Genomic DNA, 23,322 nt, shown 5'->3' on the forward strand with positions numbered 1-23,322 from the left:
GCAGGGAGAGCAGAGCTGTGTGTATATAATGCAGGGAGTGTAGAGCTATATGTGTATAATGCAGAGAGTGCAGAGCTATGTGTGTATATAATGCAGGGAGTGCAGAGCTATATGTGTATAATGCAGAGAGTGCAGAGCTATGTGTGTATATAATGCAGGGAGTGCAGAGCTATGGGTGTATATTGCAGGCAGCACATGTGCATGGTGAAGTCTACAATATATTGGCTCCTGGCAGGTTTAGGGCAGGTGAGGCTGAGATCGGTAGGGGTGAGAAGTAGGTTTTAGGTAAGTGCTCCTTTTTTACAGGGCTGTGGGAGGAGACACTTCAAAACAGGAAGTACCCACGCAGCACAACTTAGACTGAGACTCCGCCCACACACGTGACTAATCACATGGTCTTGACATCATCAAAGGTCCTTTAGCTCCCAGGATCCCGCGGCCGCCGAGTGTCCTTGTCGCCTGGAAGGAGATGGGGTACTGGGACATTCCCGACGGGACGGACTGCGTGCAGAAGACATGGCTGGCCACCAAGATCTCTGTAGCGCTGGGTGCGTGGGTAGCGACCGTCTGTGTGCGGGGTGTACCGGGCTGTGTGTGCGGTGAGGTCAGGGCTCCTGTATCTGCCATGTTCTGCCCTCCTCCTCCCCACAGACAGGGCAGACATCTGTCGTACGGTGGAGATTCCCTCCCAGAGGTCAGATGTTCTCCTTCATCAGTAACAGCCGGGGTCTGCCCCCCGATATTCACTTCAGAGCCATTGCTGACTGGTGTTCAGTAGTGGAAACCGTCAGTATGCAGCCATATTAGCTGTCACTGTAAGGACACATTCCAGAGGCCATAGTGTTTTTTTTCTGCATCCTGCTTTTTGCAGGAGAACTTTTTCAGCATTATTCTTTTCAGGGAAAGAGCAAAAAAATTTAATTCTGACAGTTTTTTTCTTTTGCTGCACCATTCACCGTTCAACCTAAAAATGGCCCAAATGTATTAATCCTATAGATGGCGTAAGCCTAGACCGCTGTCCAGACCTGCGGCAAACTTATCACAGGGGCTGAATGATGTATGTGGGGCAGGGACGGACACTTTTCCCAAATATTGGTTGGCTTACTTTGAGCCACCATTGTGGCGCTGTGTTGTCGCAAAATGGGCGCATATTAGGTAACGTCCTTTTCCCAAGAAATCCCGTCCCCCTTTTTGAGCAAGCTGGAGAATAAAGTAGAAACCCTAGTTGTGCCAATTTGCGCCACTTTTTAGAAAGAGATTTTATGTCCGTAAATCTGAGTCAAGGTGTTAAATCTGTTTTGTAGTACAATTATTAGTGTTGAGCGAATCGAGCTTCGGATCATAGATTCGTTCCAAACTTTCGTCTCCGCACAGCATTCAGAGTACGGGCTCCGCGGAGGTGGAATTCGTTATTTAACTCACTTTACTCGCAGGAGGCCATGCAATTTTTTTTAATGCTATACGGAGGCAGATCTAGGATATGAAGCTCGATTTGCCCAACATTAATTGTGATACCGAAATTAATGGTTTGTTTTTTTCTTCTTTAGGTTTTACTATTTTTTTGCACAATTAAAACACTTATTTGCACCTCATCACCACGACGGCCCACAAGGAGATTGACCCCTGACCTCTGTAGGGGCAGGAACAGAGAGAGGGTTTAAATCCCCCCTCCCACCACCAACGCCAGTGTTTCCTGTCCCTACAGAGGACAGGGGCAGAGAGAGGTTTTCCTATCCAGGGAGATGAAGACTGATGTTTTTTCCTGGCACCACTGAGTTTACCTTAGGTGTCCCCCTGCCCTCCCGCGGTCCCAGTACTAATGCTGGGCAGGGGAGAAGTGGGAGGCCTCGCTCCATTCGATATAAGAGCCTGCTCCCTGGACGCGATCTAAAAGGAAATTTCCCTTTCGTGCCTCCGCTAGTCAGGGTAGGCCCTACAGCGATAAAGGGAAGTCAGGTCGCTGGAGCTACCGCAAGGGTGGAAGGGGAAGAGGCACCCCCCTCCCCTCCTCCCAGGGTAAATCTAGCGACAGACAATGACGCCAGAGTTGGGGGGAGATTGAAGAATTTTCGAGCCCCTTGGGTTTCCATTACCCAGAATCCTTGGGCCCAGGAGATCATAAGATCTGGTCTCCAAATAGTTGTCTTCATCTCCCCCAAACCGTTTCATTGTCACCAGTCCCGCCTCATCCTCAGTAAACAAGGAAATCCGTCAGGGAGTCCAAAACCTTCTAGAGATGGGCGTAGTAACCCAGGTCCCATTGTTACAGGTAGGGCAGGGGTTCTATTCAAACCTCTTCCTGGTCCAAAAGAAGGGAGGCTCATTTCGCACTATCATAAATTTAAAGACCCTAAACAAATTTATAGTCTATCGGAGATTCAGGATGGAGTCTCTAAAGTCTCTGATACCACTAATGTGCTCTGTAGACCTAAGGGACGCCTACTATCACGTCCCGATCCACCCAGATTCCCAGAAGTTTCTGAGATTCGCAATTCGGGATCGCAAAGGCTCAATCCTTCACTTCCAATTTACGGCTCTTCCCTTTGGAATATCATCTGCTCCCAGAGTCTTCACAAAGCTTGTTGTTGAGATGGTGGCCTCCCTGAGGCACAGAGGCCTGGTGATCGTACCATATTTGGACGACTTTCTCATAATTGGGGACAGCGAAAGTCAGCTCAGAGCGGATCTAGACACCTTCCTATCATTCATACGGAATCTAGGTTGGTTAATAAACCGGCAGAAATCGAATCTACAACCATCCAGTGCGATTTCAGTTTCTAGGGGTCATTCTAGATTCCCAAGTTCAACGCACGTTCCTGCCATTGGACAAAATCAGAAACCTTCGTTTAAAGATCCGTTTTCAGAGCAGAAGGTCCTGCACCATAAGGGAAGCCATGAGCCTTTTAAGTCTTTTCTCGTCCTGCATATCCTCGGTACCCTGGAGCCAGTCGCACTTCCGGATCCTTCAAGCCTGGATTCTCAGAACATGGAACAGGCAGCAGAACTCCCTGAATCACAGAGTGTCCATCCCTCTACTAGTGAAGACCTCCCTAGACTGGTGGACGAACCCGAACAACCTCTCCTTGGGAGTTCCCTGGGAGAAGGCTCCTTACGTTCAGATTCTAACAGACGCAAGCGAAAAAGGATAGAGAGCGAAGGTGGGGGATCATTTCTTTCAGGGTACCTGGCCGCCAAAAATTCGGTCTCAATCCTCCAACTTCAGAGAGCTGAGGGCGGTTTTGGAGTCATTGAAGGCGGCGGAAAACCTCCTCTAAGGCCTATACATAAAAATCCTATCCGACAACACGACTACGGTAGCGTACCTTTCTCGTCAAGGTGGGACAAGATCAGGGAAACTGATGTACATTTCAGAAAAAAATTTCAATTGGGCAGAGCTCCATGTAAAATCCATCTCTGCGATTCACCTGAAGGGGGCTCTGAACATAGAGGCCGACTACCTCAGTCGAAACCTAATAAACCACACGGAATGGTCTCTGAATCGGGTAGTTTTTCATATGCTGATAGACAGATGGGGCACCCCTTAAATAGATCTGTTCGCCTCAAGAGAAAATGCAAAGGTACCAACATTCCCTAAGCCCACGGGACAATCCTTGGGCGCTGGATGCAGTTACGATACAATGGAATTGGAACCTTTGCTACGCATTTCCTCCATTGCCTCTGGTTCCCAAAATAATCCAGAAGCTCAGCCAAGAACATACAACTCTGATCCTAATAGCCCCTTACTGGCCGAAGAGAAGTTGCTTTACTTCTCTGAAAAACCTCTCGGTAGAAAGCCTGTGGCCTCTTCCACCCAGGAGGGATCTCCTTCATCAGGGACCAATCTTACACCACAACCTGAACTTTCTAAAGTTGACAGCCTGGATCCTGAGGTCCAGATGCTAAAATCTCAGGGGCTCTCCGACCGAGTAATATGCACCCTGAAGGCGAGTAGGAAGAAGGTCACCTATTCTATCTACTTGAAAATTTGGAAAAGGTTTTGTTTTTGGATAGGTAGCCCAGTCCCCAATTCTGAACCTCCTAACATTCAAAAAATCTTGGAGTTTCTCCAGCAAGGTCTTGAACTTGGCCTCAGACCTTCCACCCTTAAAGTACAAATCTCAGCCCTGGCTTGCTTCTTTGACCAAGACCTAGCTAACCACCGCTGGATCAGAAGATTCATGCGCGCAGCCTCGCGCCTCCGTCCTTCTCTAAAGTCTCGTATCCCTACTTGGGACCTAAACGTTGTACTCACAGGCCTGACACTCTCCCCTTTTGAACCGTTACTCGATTGTTCTATTAAACCTCTATCTCTAAAGACCGTATTCCTTATAGCCATTGCATCCGCAAGGAGGCTGGGCGAGATACAAGCCTTATCCATACGGGAGCCATATCTCCGTATCACAGATGATAGAATCGTACTCAGATTAGATCCAGGTTTTCTTCCTAAAATTGTATCCGATTTCCATCGTAACCAGGAAATAATATTACCTTCTTTCTGTAACAATCCCTCTAACAGTAAAGAATCCACCTTTTATTCCCTAGATGTTAGGCGTTCAGTTTTAAGGTATCTTGAGGTTACGAAAGGTAAGAGTAAAGGTTTGAAATCCTCCAAGTCCTCTCTAGCTCGATTGGATTAGGGACATCATCTCCCTTTGTTATGTGATCCAGGGCCTTCCCTGCCCCTCCAATTTAAAAGCCCATTCGACTAGAGCCATGTCTTCCTCTCAGGCTGAGAGGGCCGGGGCTTCTTTGGAGGACATTTGCAAAGCTGCTACGTGGTCCAGCATACATACCTTTTATGAGACACTATAGACTCAACCTTTCTAGTGGCTCGGACCTGTCTTTTGGACGTAAAGTCCTTCAGGCAGTCTCTTCCCCCCCCCTAATTCTATAATTTTGTATATCTCCTTGTGGGCCGCCGTGGTGATGAGGTGGAAAGCCGGAATTAGACTTACCGGTAATTCAGTTTTCCACGAAATCATTACAGCACATATATTCCCTACCCTAATTGTTTTTCTCTATGTTTCTGAGGTTATGAATTAATATCCTCTCGACTTCTTGTCTATCCACCACTTTTTATGTCTGTAATTTTGGACACTGGTGTTGGTGGTGAGAGGGGGGGGATTTAAAACCTCTGTTACTGCCCCTACAGAGGTCAGGGGTCAATCTCCTTGTGGGCCGTCGTGGTGATTTCGTGGAAACTGAATTACCGGTAAGTCTAATTCCAGCTCTTTCTATCATCAGAGCTGTATGACCTTTTTTAAATTTATTTAAATTTTTACAGATTTAAATTTTTTAACAATTTTAGATAATTTTTAATTTTTTCTTTTTTTTTTTTCTTTAGTCCCATGAGGGAACTTGAAGGCTGGGGCACCTAATAGGACCGCTGACTGCCATCACAAACCATTGGCATCCTGCAGTCATGTTTTGGGTATGCCGATAGGGTGATGGTACAACCACTTAGATGCTGCGGTTGCTTTTCTCATCTTTAATTCCTGCTGTTACAGCAAAGTGTCAGCTGCACATTGCGGCTGGCACCCGCTGCATTTGGCTGTGCAGGCGTGGCTATGTAAATCAGTTAGTAAAAAACGCGGCGTAGTAAAATACCAGCAAAGTGTATGAGATTAGACAAACCTCAGGTGCACTTTGTTTTTTTCCTAGGTGCAGAAATTTACCTGCGGTGTGGATTTTGAAATCTGCAGCGTGTCAGTTGTTGCATTTTTCTTGTGCGGATTTCAGCCTTTTCAACACAAGAGTGACATTTGCAGGAAAATCTGCATCAAAAACCGCATAAAAACAAGATAAATAGTGCGGATTTATATACCTTATGTGCAGGTTTAATGCAGATTTTCTGCACTGTGTGCAGCCACCATTTAGGGCCAGTCCACATGCCTAAAAAGTCAGCGCAAAATCCAAGTTTTTCCATGCTGTTTTTTACACTTTTATTTTGACGCCTTGTTTTTTTATGGGTGTTCATTTCAATACAAAGCTGAATTTTCAGTTTGAGATTTTTGAAGCAGACCTGCACCAAAAAATGCCTGGAAAAGGCACCAAAAAACGCATGGACTTGGGCTACTTTCACACTAGCGGCACGGACCTCCGGCAGGCTGTTCCGTCGGGTGAACAGCCTGCCGCTAGTGAACGTGTGACCCCGGACTGCCGCTCTGTCCCCATTGACTATAATGGGGGCCGGGGCGGAGGCACTCCCTGCATTATATACCTGCAGCTGTTTTTTAATGCTTCCTATTCATTTTTCAATAGGAGATTATGGTGCTTCTTTTTGCCATGCTTCTTTTTTACACCTGTAAAAAAAAGAAAAGTGCTACTTTCCATTGAAATTAATGGGAGGCTGTTTTGATATGGTTTTTTGAGCTGATTTTGGAGTCCGAAACGATCCAAAACCCTGTGAACTGCCCTTGTGTTAGTGCCCTCTCCACTGTGCTGTATATTAACAGAGAAGGGTATAACGCCCCATTATCTCTACCCCGCGGTTCTTCTCGACACTGAAATATAACCGCGCATGGCTGAGCGGTCGTGTTTCCTGACTCTAGAGGGACTGAGATCAGCAGGAGACCCTGGAAGTGATGGGGATCACTAAGGTTCGGACAGGCCCCTCTAAACCTTTGCCTTTCTGTGAAAACACGCTTTGAGGCCGGAACATGGTTGTAAGTGTGGCTGCTTTATGACCTCTGAATGAGGTGTATGGGATATAGAACAGTGTGCGCCCCATGTCTGCTGGCCGGGTATATCCTATACATAATGACATTAGAGTGACACAAGCTAGGCCTTAAAGTCTGGGAGATGGAACCATCCTCACTGGTGGGTCAAGCAAAGAAGGATCATGATATATCAGCTATGTGTTAACAGGGTCAGCGTGTAATCTGACGTAATGTCCTCACCTATTATCTTGGTTTTTTACCTTGTTTCTGTTTTTCTTTTCTCTGAATTAGGCTTAGTCGGCTCTGCTTATCACATAGTCGCATTTCAACCTAAGACTGTGCTGGAGGGCGTTCAGCGAGCAGGAAGTGCAACGTTGACCATGGGTAATGTGACTTTTTTGATATGTTTTTTTATTAAAGGGGTTGTCTCACTTCAGCAAAAGGCCTTTATCATGTAGAGCAGGGATCAGCAACCTCCGGCACTCCAGCTGTTGTGAAACTACAATTCCCAGCATGCTGCATTCATTTCGATGTGAGTTCTAAGAAGAGCAGAACAAGTATGCATGCTGGGAGTTGTAGTTTCTCAACAGCTGGAGTGCCGGAGGTTGCCTACCCCTGATGTAGAGAGAGTGAATACAAGGCACTTACTAATGTATTGTGACTGTCCATATTGCCTCCTTTGCTGGGCTGGATTCATTTTTCCATCTCATTATACATTGCTTATCCAGGGGTTATGTTCGGCCTCTCTGGTGGCTGATATCGCGAATAGGCCGGCGCATTTTCCTGTAGTGTGCAAGCACGACCACCACTGCTGGATTGCGGTCATACTAGCAGACTGGGCCACGCTTTGCTTTCCAAAGGCGTCAGTTAGAATTTTTTATTAGAGGAAAATGAGCGGCTTCCAGCAATAGAAAAAATGTATCTACAATGTATACATCTTCAGCTGTTCTGCGCTATGGTATATGTGAGCAGCACTGAAGGAAGGGCAAATATCTGTAGAAGAGCTTGTCCACTCGGCATACAAAGAGACTTAATACATGGCATTGAGGAATTGAAACAAAACAGATCTGATTAAAAACAATTCTGGCTATAGTACATTTAACCCATAGGATACCAGCGCCGTACAGGTAGGGCACGCCAATCAGTGGCAGGGGTCCGGCAGTCACTGATAGCCGGACCCCTGCTGTATGCGCCGGCATCGGTGTGAAAACACAGATGCCGGCGCATTAACCCTTGCACTGCCGCGGTCCCACGTGTCCGCGCTGCTGTGACGGGGTCCCGATGGCTGGGACGGCAGCCCGATGCCTTCCTTAGGCATCGTGGCTGCCATCCCTGTGAGCCATAAGTATTGTAATGCATTGTAAAGGGGATCAGACCCCCAAAAGTTGAAGTCCCAGGGTGAGAAGAAAAAAATAAAGCGTCCTTTTCCCAAAATAAAGTTAAAAATATATTTTTTTTTTAAATGGAGAAAAAGAGAAAAGTAGACATATTGGGTATCGCCGCGTCCGTATCTACCGGCTCTATAAAAATATCACATGATCCACCCCACCAGGTCAACGCCGTAAAAAAGAATAAAATAAAGAACCATTTTTTGTCAACTTGCCTCACAAAAAGTGTAATACCAAGCGATCAAAAAGGCGTATTTAGCCCAAAATCGTACCAATCAAACTGACATCTCATCCCGCAAAAAATGAGATCCTACCTAAGACAATCGCCCAAAAAAGAAAAAAGCTATGGCTCTCAGAAAATGGCAACACAAAAACAAGATTTTATTCTGTTCAAAAGCTTTCACTGTGTAAAACTTAAAAATAAAAATTATAGACATATTAGGTATCGCCGCGTCCGTAACAACCTGCTCTATAAAAATCACATTTATATGCCCCCTCAGGTGAATGCTGTAAAAAAAAAAATAATTTTGCCAAAACAGCCATTATTTTTTTTTCACCTTGCCTCACAAAAAGAGTAATACCAAGCGATCAAAAAGTCTTATGTACCCCAAAATGGTACCAATGAAAGTCACCATCCCGCAAACAATGAGCCCCCACATAAGACAATCACTTAAAAAATAAAAACCAATGGCACCCGTAAACCAATCCATCAAAATCTGTGCTGCAAAAGCCATATGGCGCTCCTTCTGGAAGAAATGAAACTTTTCATTTTCACAGCCAAGTGTTTCCAAATTCCTCAAAACGCTTAGGGGGTCAAAGTGCTCAGTACCCCCCTTAATATATTCTTTAAGGGGGGTGAAGTTTCCAAAATGGGGTCACTTTTTGAGGGTTTCCACTGTATGAGTACGTCAGGGTCTCTTCAAATACAAAATGGTGCCTAAAAACCATTCTGCCTCCAAAATCCATATGGCGCTCCTTTCCTTCTGACCACTGCCACGTGCCCAGAGAGCAGTTTACCGCCACATATGGGGTATTTCTGTAAACTGCACAGTCAGAGTAATGTATTTTGAGGTTTATTTTGCTGTTAACCCTTGCGGTGTTGCAAGAAAAAATTGATTAACATAAAAAATCTACCAAAAAGTGAAATTTAGAAATTTCACCTCCATTTTCCTTTAATTATTGTGAAACACCTCAAGGATTGACAAACTTTGTAACATCAGAATCCCTTTATAACTGAATTGGTGCTTAAAAAAATGATTTGGAAAATTTTGTTGAAAATTTGAAAAATGGCTTCTAAACTTCTCAGCCTTTTAACGTCCTAAAAAAATAAAATGTTATTTACAAAATGATGCCAACATCAAGCAGACATATGAGAAATGTTAAGTAATAAATATTTTATGAGGTAAATTCTTTTTTATTTTTTTTTCATAAATAAAGGTGAAATATATAGACTCAAATTTATGACTGTCATGAAGTACAATGTGTCACGAGAAAACAATCTCAGAATGGCTTGGATAAGTAAAAGTGTTCCAAAGTTATTACCACATAAAGTGGCACATGTCAGATTTGCAAAAATCGGCCTGGGATTTAAGGTGAAAAGTGGCTCGATACTGAAGGGGTTAAAGGTGTCTGGTTTTCTAATGCCCTAGTGGAGAAAAATGGGTTGAAGGGGTTCTCCGGTTTCATGATATTGATGACCCATCCTCAGGTCTGACTTCCAACATCCCCAATGATCAGCTGTGTGAAGAGGCCGTGTCAGCTTCCTCTCCCATTCACTTGTATAACCGCTATAATTGCACTGCATCGCCACTACAGTCTAGACTGCATGCAGGTGAAGATTGAAGAGGTTGCAGCGCTCGCATGAGTGCCATGGCTCCTTCACATAGCTGATCGGAGGTGCCAGGAGTCAGACCCTTAGCGGTTTTATATGTGATTGTAAAGCACTGCAGAATATGTTGGTGCTATATAAAGATTATTATTATTATTGATGACTTATCCTGAGGATAGGTCATCTACATCAGGAAATCGGAGATTTATTTTTAATACAGGTGTCCTTTTGCGGATCTGCAGTAGACATATAGGTTAACCTTATGGCCAAGGTTATACCATTGCTTTAGAACAGGGATGCTCAACCTGCGGCCTTCCAGCTGTTGTAAAACTACAACTCCCACCATGCACTTCTGTAGGCTGTCCGGGAATGATGGGAGTTGTAGTTTTGCAACAGCTGGAGGGCCACAGGTTGAGCTTGCCTGCTTTAGAACATTCCACCTCTGGGACCTCCACAGTTTCTAAGAAAGAAGGGGCTTTAGTGAAGGTTTACCACTGCCTACCATTCCCTGCCTGTTAGCGCCCCCTGTGCACGGTTCCCTGCCTGTTAGCGCTCCCTGTGCACGGTTCCCTGCCTGTTAGCGCTCCATGTGCACGGTTCCCTGCCTGTTAGCGCTCCATGTGCACGGTTCCCTGCCTGTTAGCGCTCCATGTGCACGGTTCCCTGCCTGTTAGCGCTCCATGTGCACGGTTCCCTGCCTGTTAGCGCTCCATGTGCACGGTTCCCTGCCTGTTAGCGCTCCATGTGCACGGTTCCCTGCCTGTTAGCGCTCCCTGTGCACGGTTCCCTTCCTATGCACGGTGTTCTGCATATTAGCGCTCCCTATGCGGAGAACTGCAGCTCTGTCACCTCCACTTGAATGGAGCCGTGATGCGGGTCCCTGAACAGTGACGAGAACGCAGTGTTTAACCAGTTCTGCAGCCCCTTCATTCTGAGGATCCTGAAGTGAAGGCATATCCTAGCAATGTGCCATCAGCTTAAAAGATGGGACTACCCCTTTAAAACATATATAATGTAAATAAACCATAATTGTGTTCAAAGTTACTTTTTTTTCTCTCTCAAATTCCATAACGTGTTTTATGAAATCAGGGTTTCCAGCTTTTTTTTTTTCTTTTTTTAAATCGGATCATTTTTATTGAAATTTTTCTCTTTTAAATTTTTTGTACATGAACAAAAATAGTACATATTCATACATATATATATATATATATATATATATATATATATATATATATATATATATATATATATAATATATCCCCAAAATGGGTCAACAGTAGTCGAAGACTAAACATATACAATTGCATGTCCCCCAGACCCACACCATTTCGCATTAACACTATTTCGCTCTCCTTTCCCAATTTGTGGTGTTGTACTTCTTGTCGCAAGTATATTTTACTAATTGATCACCCTCAATTACCTCTACTTTATCATTATCTTGTATTGGCTCTCCCCAACTGAATGGAAAGACGACGTCTGGAGGGTAACCCCGGTGTCGACAACCATGGTCTCCATATAGAATCGAACTTTTTAATAGTTCCTCTTTTATAATACACTCCTCTCTAGCCCTATTATCCTCATACCCACAATGTATTCCTCTTTGGTTGGCACATTGGTACTAATCCAATATTTGGCTATTAGTTTCCTAGCTTGATATAATAGTCTGCTTATACCACTAGTAGGTCCTTCTGTGGAATCGTCCTGTTGTAGGCCCAGTATACATGTCAACGGTTCAGCAGGAAGTCTGATTTTATATACCTCAATAATAATATCCATTACTGCAAGCCAAAAAGAGCCCAGGGCAGCGCACTCCCTGAACATATGAATAGGGATATCACATTTAGGGCAGTTTTATGTTTATACCCAATCTGTAACGAAATGTGGGTGTCCTATATACCCTATGTACCAAATATAATTGTGAGAGTCTTTGTGTCTCGCATAAAGATAACAAGGGATCTATGGATGGCACCTCTGACCATTGTGATCCCGGGACCACCTCTCCTTGACTGTTAGTGGGAAGCGCTCCTGATAGAATGACAGCAACAACTTATAAAAGGTGGAGATCACCCCCTTAGTCTCTCCCCCCTTCCTAATCTGCTCCGCCATCATGGACGCATGTATGGTGAGGTCAGACATCTTCCCCTGCGATGCTAAGGCATGTCGTAGTTAAAGGTACTGGTAAAAGTATGAATTAGTGAGGTTAAACTCCTCCTTCAATTGCTCAAAACTTTTAAGTGTCCAGTTTGCATATAGTTGTGATATCCAATAAATTCCCCTACCCTCCCATGTACCAAAGCCACTCCATCCTTTTAGTTCTGGTAAATTCTGGTTACTCCATATAGGAGTGAGGGCACTGCATCCCTTGATTTTTGTAATACCTCTCGATTTCTGCCATGTTTTGGAAAATAGCTGCACACTCGGGATATTCTCTGGGGGACATATAACTGAGCCCAATTCCATTATGTATCCTGGTGGCCTCCCTCCCATCAAGTGAGACACTAGTGCACCTACTGGACTCGAGCTGCCTACCGTACTCCATGTTTTGCATTGTTGAGCTTGTGCCGCTAAGTATAGCCATGGGTTAGGGATCGCCAACCCCCTATTGTCCTTATCTCTTTGTAGGGTTTCTAAACTGATTCTTGGGGATTTTTTTATTCCAGATCAGGGACCTAAAGAGACCCTGAATTTTGTAGAAATGACACTGGGTGTAGAGGAAGCATTACTGATTTGTCCCAGTTTATAGTTAAACCCGAGTAGACACCAAAATCTTCATTTACCTTTATTACATAAGGCAGAGAGTGTTCCAATGTGTTCAGAAATAACAGCATGTCCTCAGCATGGAGTGCAATTGTTTCCTCTACGCTTCCGTATTTTAGACCTGTCGCTCTAGGATCATTATGTATCATCTGGGCTAGGGGTTCTATAGCCAATGCGGAGAGCATTGGTGACGGGGAAACCCTGACTTGTGCCTCTCCCTAAGACAAACGTACCAGACATCATTCCATTTATGCGTAAACGAGCCCTAAGCCGACCATATAGCAATGGCTGCCATTACCTCCCACAGAAACTTCCACTCAACGCTGTTGAAAGCTTTCGCAGCGTCAAGTGAAAGGATAGCACAACCTCCCACCCCTTTTCCAGACATCTGTAGGTTAAGGTATAGTCTTCTAATGTTGATGGCTGTGGACTTACCCGGCATAAGTTTGGTCACTGTGTATCAGACTAAGGATTACTTTCAGTAACCTATTGGCCAGTACTTTGGCCAAGAGCTTAATGTCTGTACATGGCAGAGATATAGGCCTATAGAATTCCGGATGGGTGGGGTCTTTACCAGGATTAGGTAACACTACCATTTTTGCCTCTTCCATAGATTCAGGTAGCCTACCCTGTGTTTCTGCCTGTTCGAAGACTGCTAATAGCTGTGGTAGCAAGAAGTCCTTATATTTTTTTTAAGAATTCCCCTTGTATTCCATCTGACCCAGGTGCCTTCTCATTAGGTAGTCCTTTCACTGCTTCCTCAAGTTCCTCCAAACTTATAGGTTCTTCAAGACTCTCCTGTTCCTCCGTCAGCCTTGACAGTTGAATTGAGGCAAGGTAGTTTTGAATCTCACTTTCCTTACACTGTAGCCTAGTGGAATATAGTTTTTTTTTTATAGTATTCACTAAATACCCTAAGAATATCTTGATTTTCCGTTACCAAATCACCCGTCGCGTCCTGGATGCATCCTATATAGGAAGAGCCCTGCTGAGCCTTAATTATGGTGGCCAACATGTGTCCTGCACTTTCTCCCTCCTCAAAAGCCTTTTATGGTCTGCTATCTCCAACTGATGATCCTTATAGATCTTCTGCGCCTCAATCCAATTGGACCTATTCACTTCTGTGGGGTTTTCTACATATTTACATTCAGTGTTAGTGACTCTAGACTGTAACTCTTGTACCAGTTCCCTACTTTTGGACTTGTGCCCTTAAATACGTTAAATAAATAGCCCCCTGACAAAGGCTTTAAAGGCATCCCAAACTGACATCATAGATGTCGTTCCAATGTTAAAGGTCATGAATTCCGTCTTTTCTGTTAATATTCCCACAGAATCCTGTAAGAGGGTCGGCCAAAAAGGGTTTAACCTCCACAGGCCTCCAGCCCCTCCAGGTCTGGGATCCAGGTTTAGTTTGACCCTGATAGGTGAATGGTCAAATACTTTTGGGCATATATTAAATTTTTCGTACCAATCCCATTATCTGCTGATTACCCATTGCTAAGTCAATGCGGGACAATGTGTTATGAGAGCTAGAGTAGCATGAAAATTGTCTAACATTAGGGTTACGGATTCTCCAAATATCATTAATCACTGCCTCCATGAATACCTTTTGCCATATTTGACAGCAGCATCTCCTCTGAATTAGCACCCCCACAGTGCCTATCCATATTATGGTCAAGCACCATATTAAAATCTACAACTATAATTGTGGGAGCGTCCGGAGATGCAGCCACGAACGCCAGTACCTGTTTCAGTATCTCTCCTGTATACAGGGGAGGAATATATATCGCCACTATCACAATCATTGACGGAAATATCATACATTGCATGCATACATAGCGACCATGGGGGTCTATGCTTGTTTTAGAACATTGAAATGGGATCTGTTTCTGCACAAGTACACTGACCCCTGGCTGGTTGGAATTGCCTTAAAGGGGTATTCCCATCTTAATGATCACTGTTAAATCTGTTAATGATCATTTTTCTAAATATATTTAATCAACTAATTCCCACCCCTTAGAAGAAAATGAACATATACTTACCTGACTGTTGTCTTCCGTCTCCCCTGGTTACGGCCACCGCTCTTCTCCGGAATCGGGGTGGCCGCGCTTGCGCAGACTACTTCTTCTTTTCTCCCGGCCGGCCGCGCGCAGTCCCGAAAGCGCACGCCGACGCCGCACATGCGCTATGGTGATTTCTTCCTGGCCAGTATAGTATACTTGCCAGGAAGAAGTCACCAGGGCGCATGCGCGGCGGCGTGCGCGTTCAGTCCAGTGCGCGGCCCGGCCGGGAGAAGACTTCAATCAAGATGGAGCCCGCCCTCTGCCGAAACCAGGAAGTGGACAGCACGCCTGGAGCAGGTAAGTATGAAACGGCGTGATGGGAATAACCCCGAGGCCCCTAACATTCCAGGTTATTATGTTAACCCCCATCATCAAATCCTAATAACGTCCTCTGAGCGTGCCTCCCAATCCACATATCTTTTCCCAGCTTTAACTCCCTTCTCATGGATGTCACAGTATTACGGTCATGGTGCGGTTCCCCAGAACATACAAAAATACACCTACATAAACAGATTCCCCTTTTTTACGCTTTAGGGCTGTAAAACTAGAAGATACCCAGCAACTGTGAGCAACGTTATATCTAGGATACAAAAATAAACTTCCGGCTCTACCACTTTCATTTCACTCTCCTCCCGGAGAGTATATCTGCATCCTATTCTGCATAGTATATTGCATTACTATAGGACATAACATAGTGCATTTTCCCTGCATCTGCCTCCTTATAGAAACTTTTAATAATTGCACCCTAACATCAGAGTCCCGATTAATATACTTATCGACCGAAGTATCTTTGCCGCCAACATTGGAGTTAGTCCTGTTTTAGCTTCTCTGTGCCAGGGGTTCACCCAGACGAAGACTCGGGATCCGCTGATGGATTCGTAGACTCCAACCAATCCGCCACAGCGTTAGCCGTGTCAAAGATGTGAATCTTTCCTTCTGCCACGACTTTCAGTTTAGACGGGTACAACATTGAATGTGGCAGCTGTTCCCTCAGGCGCCGTTTCACTTCCATATACTTTGCTCTTTTCTCGTGGTTCCTTTGCTTTACGCGGTATGGTGTGCCTATCTTTAAAATGCAGAAGCTTAACTAGGACCGGTCTTGGAGGGGCCCCTGGTGGTGGTGATCGGAAGGGCACTCTATGAGCTCTTTCAATGGCGAACATGTTAGACAAGGAATCTTTGCCAAATTTTGCGGTCAACCACTGCTCAAAAAATACTGCGGCATTATCTCCTTCTGTTTTCTCTGGTATTCCCACAAGGCGCAGGTTATTTCTGCGAAGCCGGTTTTCTAAATCGTCCGCCTTGCTGAGCAGATGGGAAACATCATGGGCAACTTTTCCTAGCTCTTTTCTGATAGGAAATACGTTATCTTCCAAGCAGCTGACCCGATCTTCTACTTCTTTAATTCTCTCAGAGACCTTCCTTAAATCAGGTCTGATGAAGGACATATTTTCTTGTAGGCTCCCCATTTGAGTATTGGGGGAAACAAGCGATTTAATGCAGTTGGTGACAGCTTTAAAGACCTCCATAATGGTAGGCTCGCTCATCTCCTGTACAGGTTCAGTATTACTTTCTCCACTAGCAGCCGCCATGCTTGTTGTGGCTTCACTATCAGCCCCCAGGCTCTCTACATTCTCTGCGCTGTTTGCACATGTTTTAAGGGGGGGGGGAATAGACCCCTGTCTGGTGTCTCCCCGCTGTATGTCATCAGGTACCTTTTGGAGCATCTGAGGGATTCACTCTGGCGAATTGCTCCAGCCGCACCGCTGCTCTCACTCCCGCGCCATCTTGTCTTGCCCGCACTGCCAGCCCTCATTTCTCCTTCTTCTTCTGGCGTGTCATACTGGTATTGCCTGGCCCACCTGACCTCCGGTAAGCAGTATCGTTGTTCTCGGAGTTCATATGCCTTTGTACAAGGGCAGATGCTTTAAGATCTTTCAGGAGTTTCGTCACATACCGCGCTGGGCCACGCTCCGGGTTTCCAGCTTTTACTACTTAGGCAGGCCATCACTAGCTGATTACTGGGGATCCAAAACCCCGCACCCGTGCCGATCAGCTTTTCTGTGTAGCTCCGTGGCCGGAGGTCGGCACCAGAACTATACAGCACCGTCAACTGTGTAGTGGAGGGAGCCTAGGGGCAGCGCACAGGTCACATTGACTTCAGTGGGAGCAGCGCAGCAACAAGCTCCCTCCGCTACACAATGGACAGTGCTGTGTAGGTCCAGGGCTGACTTTCGTCAGCAGAGCTACACACAAATAGCTGATCAGTGGGGTGTCAGACTCCCGCCAATCAGCTTGTGATGGCCTATCCTGAGGAGGGGACATCACTTAATTAATAAAAGCTGGACACCCCCTTTAAATGTTTTCATAGACATTGTTACATAGGTCTCACCTGTTGCTAATGCCAGCAATACATATAAAATACAATACTTACCTGCCACTCCACCTGTAAACATGCGTGTTCAAATCGGGGAAGCACACGTGTTTACGATCCTAGCCATCATATCTCCCAGGGGTAAACCAGTGTGTCAGTGGTCAGCCACCCACTAATCACACATTAATGGCATAAAATGGAAATGTCAGAAGCTTTAAATGGCTTTTCTGGAAGTTAAATATCTGATTGGCAGGGCCCCAGCTCCTAGGATCCTCACAGAGGCCTCTACATACACCAATCACAGCGCCGTAAATTGCATAGTGGCTGTGCTTGGTATTGCAGCTCAGTCGCGTTAACTTGAATGGGGCTATGCTGCAGAACGACCATGTGACATCACTGGCTGATGAAGAGGCCAGAGCAACGCATCACCTTCCAACAGCTGATGGACAGGGGTGCAGGCAGTCGGAGCCTCACCAGCCAGATATTGATGACTGGTGCTGAAAACAAGTGACATTATCAAATTAGCTTAAAGGCAGTGTCATGAAAACAGACCATTTCTTGCTTTGATGAACCTGGCGTCCATTTTAATATTGTTTTTTTTTTTCTTTCTTGTTTTGTCTTTTAGCTTCACTTGGTGCAATCTTTGGGATCACTACCTGTATCACAGCTCAGATTCGGGAGAAACCAGATGACCTGGCCAATTACTTTGTAGGGGGTTGTGTCTCCGGTGCCTTTCTTGGAATAAGGGGTAAGTTTGCTTTTACAATTGGACTTTTGAGCTGCAGTTTTATATATAAAAAATGAAATGTGGGGTCCAAGCCCTTTCCACAGCGCCTAACTCAATTTAAAGGTTTCTGACCAAAAGGGAAATGATTGTAGCATTGCCAAAAGTGTTTCTGCTCGGTCCCAAATATTCTTACAAATTTTATTATAAATGTAGTAATAGAGTAATGAGCGAGCACTCATACACTTGGCAACCAAATTGACATGTGCAGAAAATATTTATTATATCCCCATAAAATACAAGTAATAAAATTTATAAGAACAATGTAGCAATAATATACAACATTACAATCACATATATTGTGGTAGATATGATCAACACTATATTCATATGACTCAATAGTGTCGATAAATTCAATAATATATATCACACCAAGAAACTTCAAGTATATGCTGTTATTTGGGAAGAGGGGGTATTATCTTCTAGCGCTCTATCCCAATTTGGGAAACTGAATGTCACTAAAAATGTTGTAGGTGTATTCACTGGGAGCGCAATATGTTCATAAAGTGTCCACAGGAATCCTGATAATGTGAAAAGTCTCTTATAGCTGATCCTTTTAAGCTCGATATGAGCTTTGGATTGGAGAAAACTTTAAATCGATGTTTGGCTTACCGTCTAGCGTCTGCTGTCTCCCTATTGCTTCAATGGAGCTTTAAATATTTGCCGGCTTATTCAGTCGCTCTTTACAGCAAGCTGGTTTAAATTTCGCAGGAGTTCCAAAGATCGCAGGAGTTGCCACTCTGTTCCGCAATTTCCTTTGGTGCAGCTTTCGACGATAAGAATAGTTAATCCTTTACTGTAGAGATTTTCTTCTGTATGGCCATACAGTATTATCGGAGGCTTTTCAATGCAGGTACATCACTTGTTTCACCATACGCGTTACGGGTAGATTCACTCTCCCTTCCTCCACTGAGTGATGTACCTGCATTGAAAAGCCTCCGATAATACTGTATGGCCATACAGAAGAAAATCTCTACAGTAAAGGATTAACTATTCTTATCGTCGAAAGCTGCACCAAAGGAAATTGAGGAACAGAGTGGCAACTTCTGCGATCTTTGGAACTCCTGCGAAATTTAAACCAGCTTGCTGTATGGAGCGATTGAATAAGCCGGCAAATATTTAAAGCTCCATTGAAGCAATAGGGAGACAGCAGACGCTAGACGGTAAGCCAAACATCGATTTAAAGTTTTCTCCAATCCAAAGCTCATATCGAGCTTAAAAGGATCAGCTATAAGAGACTTTTCACATTATCAGGATTCCTGTGGACACTTTATGAACATATTGCGCTCCCAGTGAATACACCTACAACATTTTTAGTGACATTCAGTTTCCCAAATTGGGATAGAGCGCTAGAAGATAATACCCCCTCTTCCCAAATAACAGCATATACTTGAAGTTTCTTGGTGTGATATATATTATTGAATTTATCGACACTATTGAGTCATATGAATATAGTGTTGATCATATCTACCACAATATATGTGATTGTAATGTTGTATATTATTGCTACATTGTTCTTATAAATTTTATTACTTGTATTTTATGGGGATATAATAAATATTTTCTGCACATGTCAATTTGGTTGCCAAGTGTATGAGTGCTCGCTCATTACTCTATTACTACATTTGCCTTTAAGAGAGGGTGGGGTGATTCCCTCTATATGAGCTTGCAGCACCATACCTTAACTACTTGCTAGTGAGCCACCACAACCTACCACTAAATTTTATTATAACTTTTGTGCATGGCTAAATGGCAATACAAGGACCAAAGATGAATGGGTTCCTGTAGAACCCCGCAACCTCTTCACAGCTGGAAATGACATAACCAATGTCATTCCACTCTTGCATCCCAAGCACAGCGCTGTTCATTGTATAGCGGATGCGCTTGGTATCAAGCTAAGCCCCATAGAAGTGAATGGGGCTGAGTGCGATAGCAAGCACATCCGCTATACAATGAACAGCGCTGTGCTTGGTAAGCACGGAGAAGGCCGTGACGCACACAGAAGCGCCGATGCCTTCTCAAACGGCCGAGCGGCGGGGGTCCCGGGTATCGGACCCCCCACCAACAGATACTTATGACCTATCCTGAGGATAGGTCATCAGTATCAAAATCCCAGAAAACCTCTTTAATGGCCCAATTTTCGGATACATGTAACACGCTGGAACACCTTTTATTTTTAGGTGGGGGACAGGACGGGTTTAGAAACTAAACGGTGATTCCATAATTATTATTATTTTTTTTATTTTTTTTATTATAATTTTTTTTTTCATTTTTACAGTGTTCACGGTGTCGTTTAAATGACATGCTAACTTTATTTTGTGGATCTTTATCACCTTTTATTCTATTTTCTGGGGAAGTGGGGCTGACAAACTGCAATTCTGACACTTTTTCTATATATTTTTGTTTACTAGATTTATCTTGCAAGTTGGATGTCATGATAATTTTATAGTATGTTTTATTTATTAACATAATAAAGCATGTCGACAATCAGGAGTCCGCCTAGGTATATGCTTCCGACGCCGATCTCACAGGTTCAGTAGCATTGCCCATGAGATCACTATAATGTCTATGTCCATCACATAGTGACACAGTAAGTAATCCTCGCTCATGATGGATAGATCTGTCATAGAGTGGTAAAGGGGTTGACCAACTTTTGGGTTGTTTTTGGCAACCTGCAAAGGTAAGCATACGTCCCAGCTCCTTCACTCCCCAGCCTCGGCTGCATTGCTTGAGGGTCACCTGCTCTTAACATTTGCCAAATGCTGGCCACAGTGGTGACTTGTTCCCCTTGTGTCATGTGAATTGGTCACATGATGTAAGGAGGGCAGGTCACCACTGCAGCCAGCGATTGGCTGCAGTGGTTTCAAAGTGCATGTTGACAGCGGGGGGGACCTAAGCGAGGCAGCTGAGGATCGAAGGAGTCAGGACCCAGCCTCGGGGAGCAGCGAAGTATGATTCCCTTTGCAGGTCTGCCTGGGAGCTGGATTTGTCAAAAAAATAAGTGGCCAACCCCTTTTAAGGGGTTTAAATAAATAGTGTGCTGTGTCGTATGTCTGGAACCAGAAATGTGTAATTATAAAATTCTACAGAATGAATAAGGAACATCACTAACCCTGATCTACTATTCACAGCTCACAGTTACGCGACTGGGACCTCGGCATGTGTGGCACTCGGCGTCTTGGCTGCTCTAGCCAAGAGCGCAAAAAGAGACGGATGGGAATTTATTCCATCTGAACCCAAACTCTGAAGCTCTCCACCTATTTGTCTTGTGATACTAGTGTTAATAAAAATTGATATATACAGAAAATTATCTGTTTGCTGCCTTTCTAAAACATAATATTAATTAGCACTTAAAGGGGTTCTGCACTTTCATTTAACTGATGATCTATCCTCTGGATAGATCATCGGCTTCTGATCGGCGGGGGTCCGACACCCGGGACCCCCGCCGATCAGCTGTTTGAGAAGACAGCGGCCTTCTCACTGTTTACCGCCGGGCCGCCGGCCCACTGACGTCACAACTAGTATCAACTAGCGTGGGCGGGGCTAAGCTCCATTCAAGTGAACAGAGCTTAGCCCCACCAACGCTAGTTGATACTAGTCGTGACGTCACTGGGCCGGCGGTAAACAGTGAGAAGGCCGCGGCGCTGCTGGAGCGCCGCTGCCTTCTCAAACAGCTGATCGGTGGGGGTCCCGGGTGTCGGACCCTGGCCGATCAGAAGCTGATGATCTATCCAGAGGATAGATCATCAGTTAAATGAAAGTGCAGAACCCCTTTAAAGGGACACTTCCATTAAAATATGCTGATCACACATTATAATATACCTAGGCTTTCCATGCTCCAACCACTGCCTCCAGAAGTCTGGTTTAATACAAAGAAACTATTGCTTTTACACTTGTCCCTGCCTATTAGACTCTCTGGAAGCCCTCCTCCCCTCTTTCTTTCTGGGATTAGTAGCTGACCAGTTGCCAGAAAGTAGAGGGAAGCAGGGCTGGCAGCAAGTCAGATAGGCAGAGACACTTGTAAAACTGATTGTTTTTTTATTTTTTACAAAGAAACTAACAAAAAACAATGATATACATGTATGGATGCAGGAGGAGAAGAGGCAGTCTGAGAAGCCTGCCTCCACATCCTAATTAGCAGTATTCTGCTTCCAGTGGATGCAGATGATAGTTAAAGAGATGCTAAGGTGACCCTTTAGAGGCTGTTTTTGAAGAAAAGTACACAAAATTTGTTAATAAAGTACATGACAAAAGTTATTCATCTCACTGTCCCTGTAAGAATGAAAATAACGGTGGCTCAGTGGTTAGCACTGGTGCCCTGCAGCGCTGGGGTCCTAGGTTTGAATCTGACCAAGGACAACATCTGCATGGAGTTTGCATGGATTTCCTCCCACACTCCAAAGACATACTGATGGGGAACTTAGATTATGACCCCCATTGGGGACAGTAAGTGGCGATGTCTGTAAAGCGCTGCAGAATATGTCAGTGCTATATACTGTATGTGTGTAAATAAAATAAAACTTCCCCCTCAGCAGCCACTGTTTATATGACAGAGAGGATTACTTAAAGGGGTTTTCTGAGTTGTGCGGCAATCTTGTGCGTCAACCACTTCCGAGATCACATGCCGTACGTTGGGCACATGATCCTAGAACCTGCAATGCATGCATCAGTCTCTCGCTAGCACTGTGGTGAGAGATTCAGACTTGCACATGCGCTGCAGGTTGTAACCCGAGGCAAGGATCACGTGCCCAATGTATAGCACAGGATTGTGGTGCAAACCAGATAAGGCTACTTTCACACCTGCGTTCGGTGCAGTGATAGGAATATATTGGGTCTTGTATCTGCACAGAGGGATCCGCACCGATAATGCAAACGCTTGGATCCGTTCATAACGGATCCGTTTGTATTATTCATAAAAAAAAAAAAAAGTCTGAGTCAAAACGGATCCGTCTTGACTTACTTTGAAAGTTAATGGGGACGGATCCGTTTTAAATTGCACCATATTGTGTCAGTGAAAACGGATCCGTCCCCATTGACTTACATTGTAAGTCAGAAAAGATCCGTTTGGCTATGCATCGTCAGGCGGACACCCGAACGCTGCAAGCTGTGTTTTAGTGTCCACCTCAAAAGTGGAATACAGGCGCAACGGAGACCAAACGCAGAGAGGAGGGGGGGGGGGGAAACCCTCAATAACCTGTGTGCGACACAAGCCTAAAAGGGTTCTCTGGGAATAATCTTTATTTATATAGCACCAACATATTCCACAGCGCTTTACAATCAGGTGGTTCATTTACAGAGTCATAAATAACATAGCAGCAGACAAGTCAACAATTAAAAGAGGGTCACAAATAACCTATCCTAGAATGTGTTTAGGAGGTCTTGCCTCCACTTGCACACTGACCTGTGAGGTGAATGGGGGTCTCACTACTGTGCTCTGCATATACTCCTCATTGGTGAGCACTGCCATCA

At 44.6% G+C, this 23,322-nt stretch overlaps 1 protein-coding gene across 1 annotated transcript; it reads left to right on the forward strand.

Moving 5' to 3' along the window:
• Positions 1-389: 389 nt before the first annotated feature.
• NDUFA11 (NADH:ubiquinone oxidoreductase subunit A11) lies at positions 390-21,160 on the forward strand. The gene is made up of 4 exons (XM_040407685.1): positions 390-548; positions 6,951-7,043; positions 17,695-17,817; positions 20,985-21,160. The coding sequence occupies exons 1-4, from the start codon at positions 470-472 to the stop codon at positions 21,098-21,100; spliced, it is 411 nt and encodes a 136-aa protein (XP_040263619.1). The 5' UTR covers positions 390-469; the 3' UTR covers positions 21,101-21,160.
• Positions 21,161-23,322: the final 2,162 nt, after the last annotated feature.

The sequence above is a fragment of the Bufo bufo genome, chromosome 9 (assembly GCF_905171765.1).
Source record: "Bufo bufo chromosome 9, aBufBuf1.1, whole genome shotgun sequence".
Classification (NCBI taxonomy): domain Eukaryota; kingdom Metazoa; phylum Chordata; class Amphibia; order Anura; family Bufonidae; genus Bufo; species Bufo bufo.

Excerpts from the sequence above, each read along its gene's own strand:
- NDUFA11 (XM_040407685.1), top strand. The coding sequence starts at position 470 with ATGGGGTACTGGGACATTCCCGACGGGACGGACTGCGTGCAGAAGACA. Across the intron at positions 7,044-17,694 it reads AAGTGCAACGTTGACCATGG|CTTCACTTGGTGCAATCTTT; the intron begins GTAATGTGACTT and ends TTTGTCTTTTAG. Across the intron at positions 17,818-20,984 it reads TGCCTTTCTTGGAATAAGGG|CTCACAGTTACGCGACTGGG; the intron begins GTAAGTTTGCTT and ends TACTATTCACAG.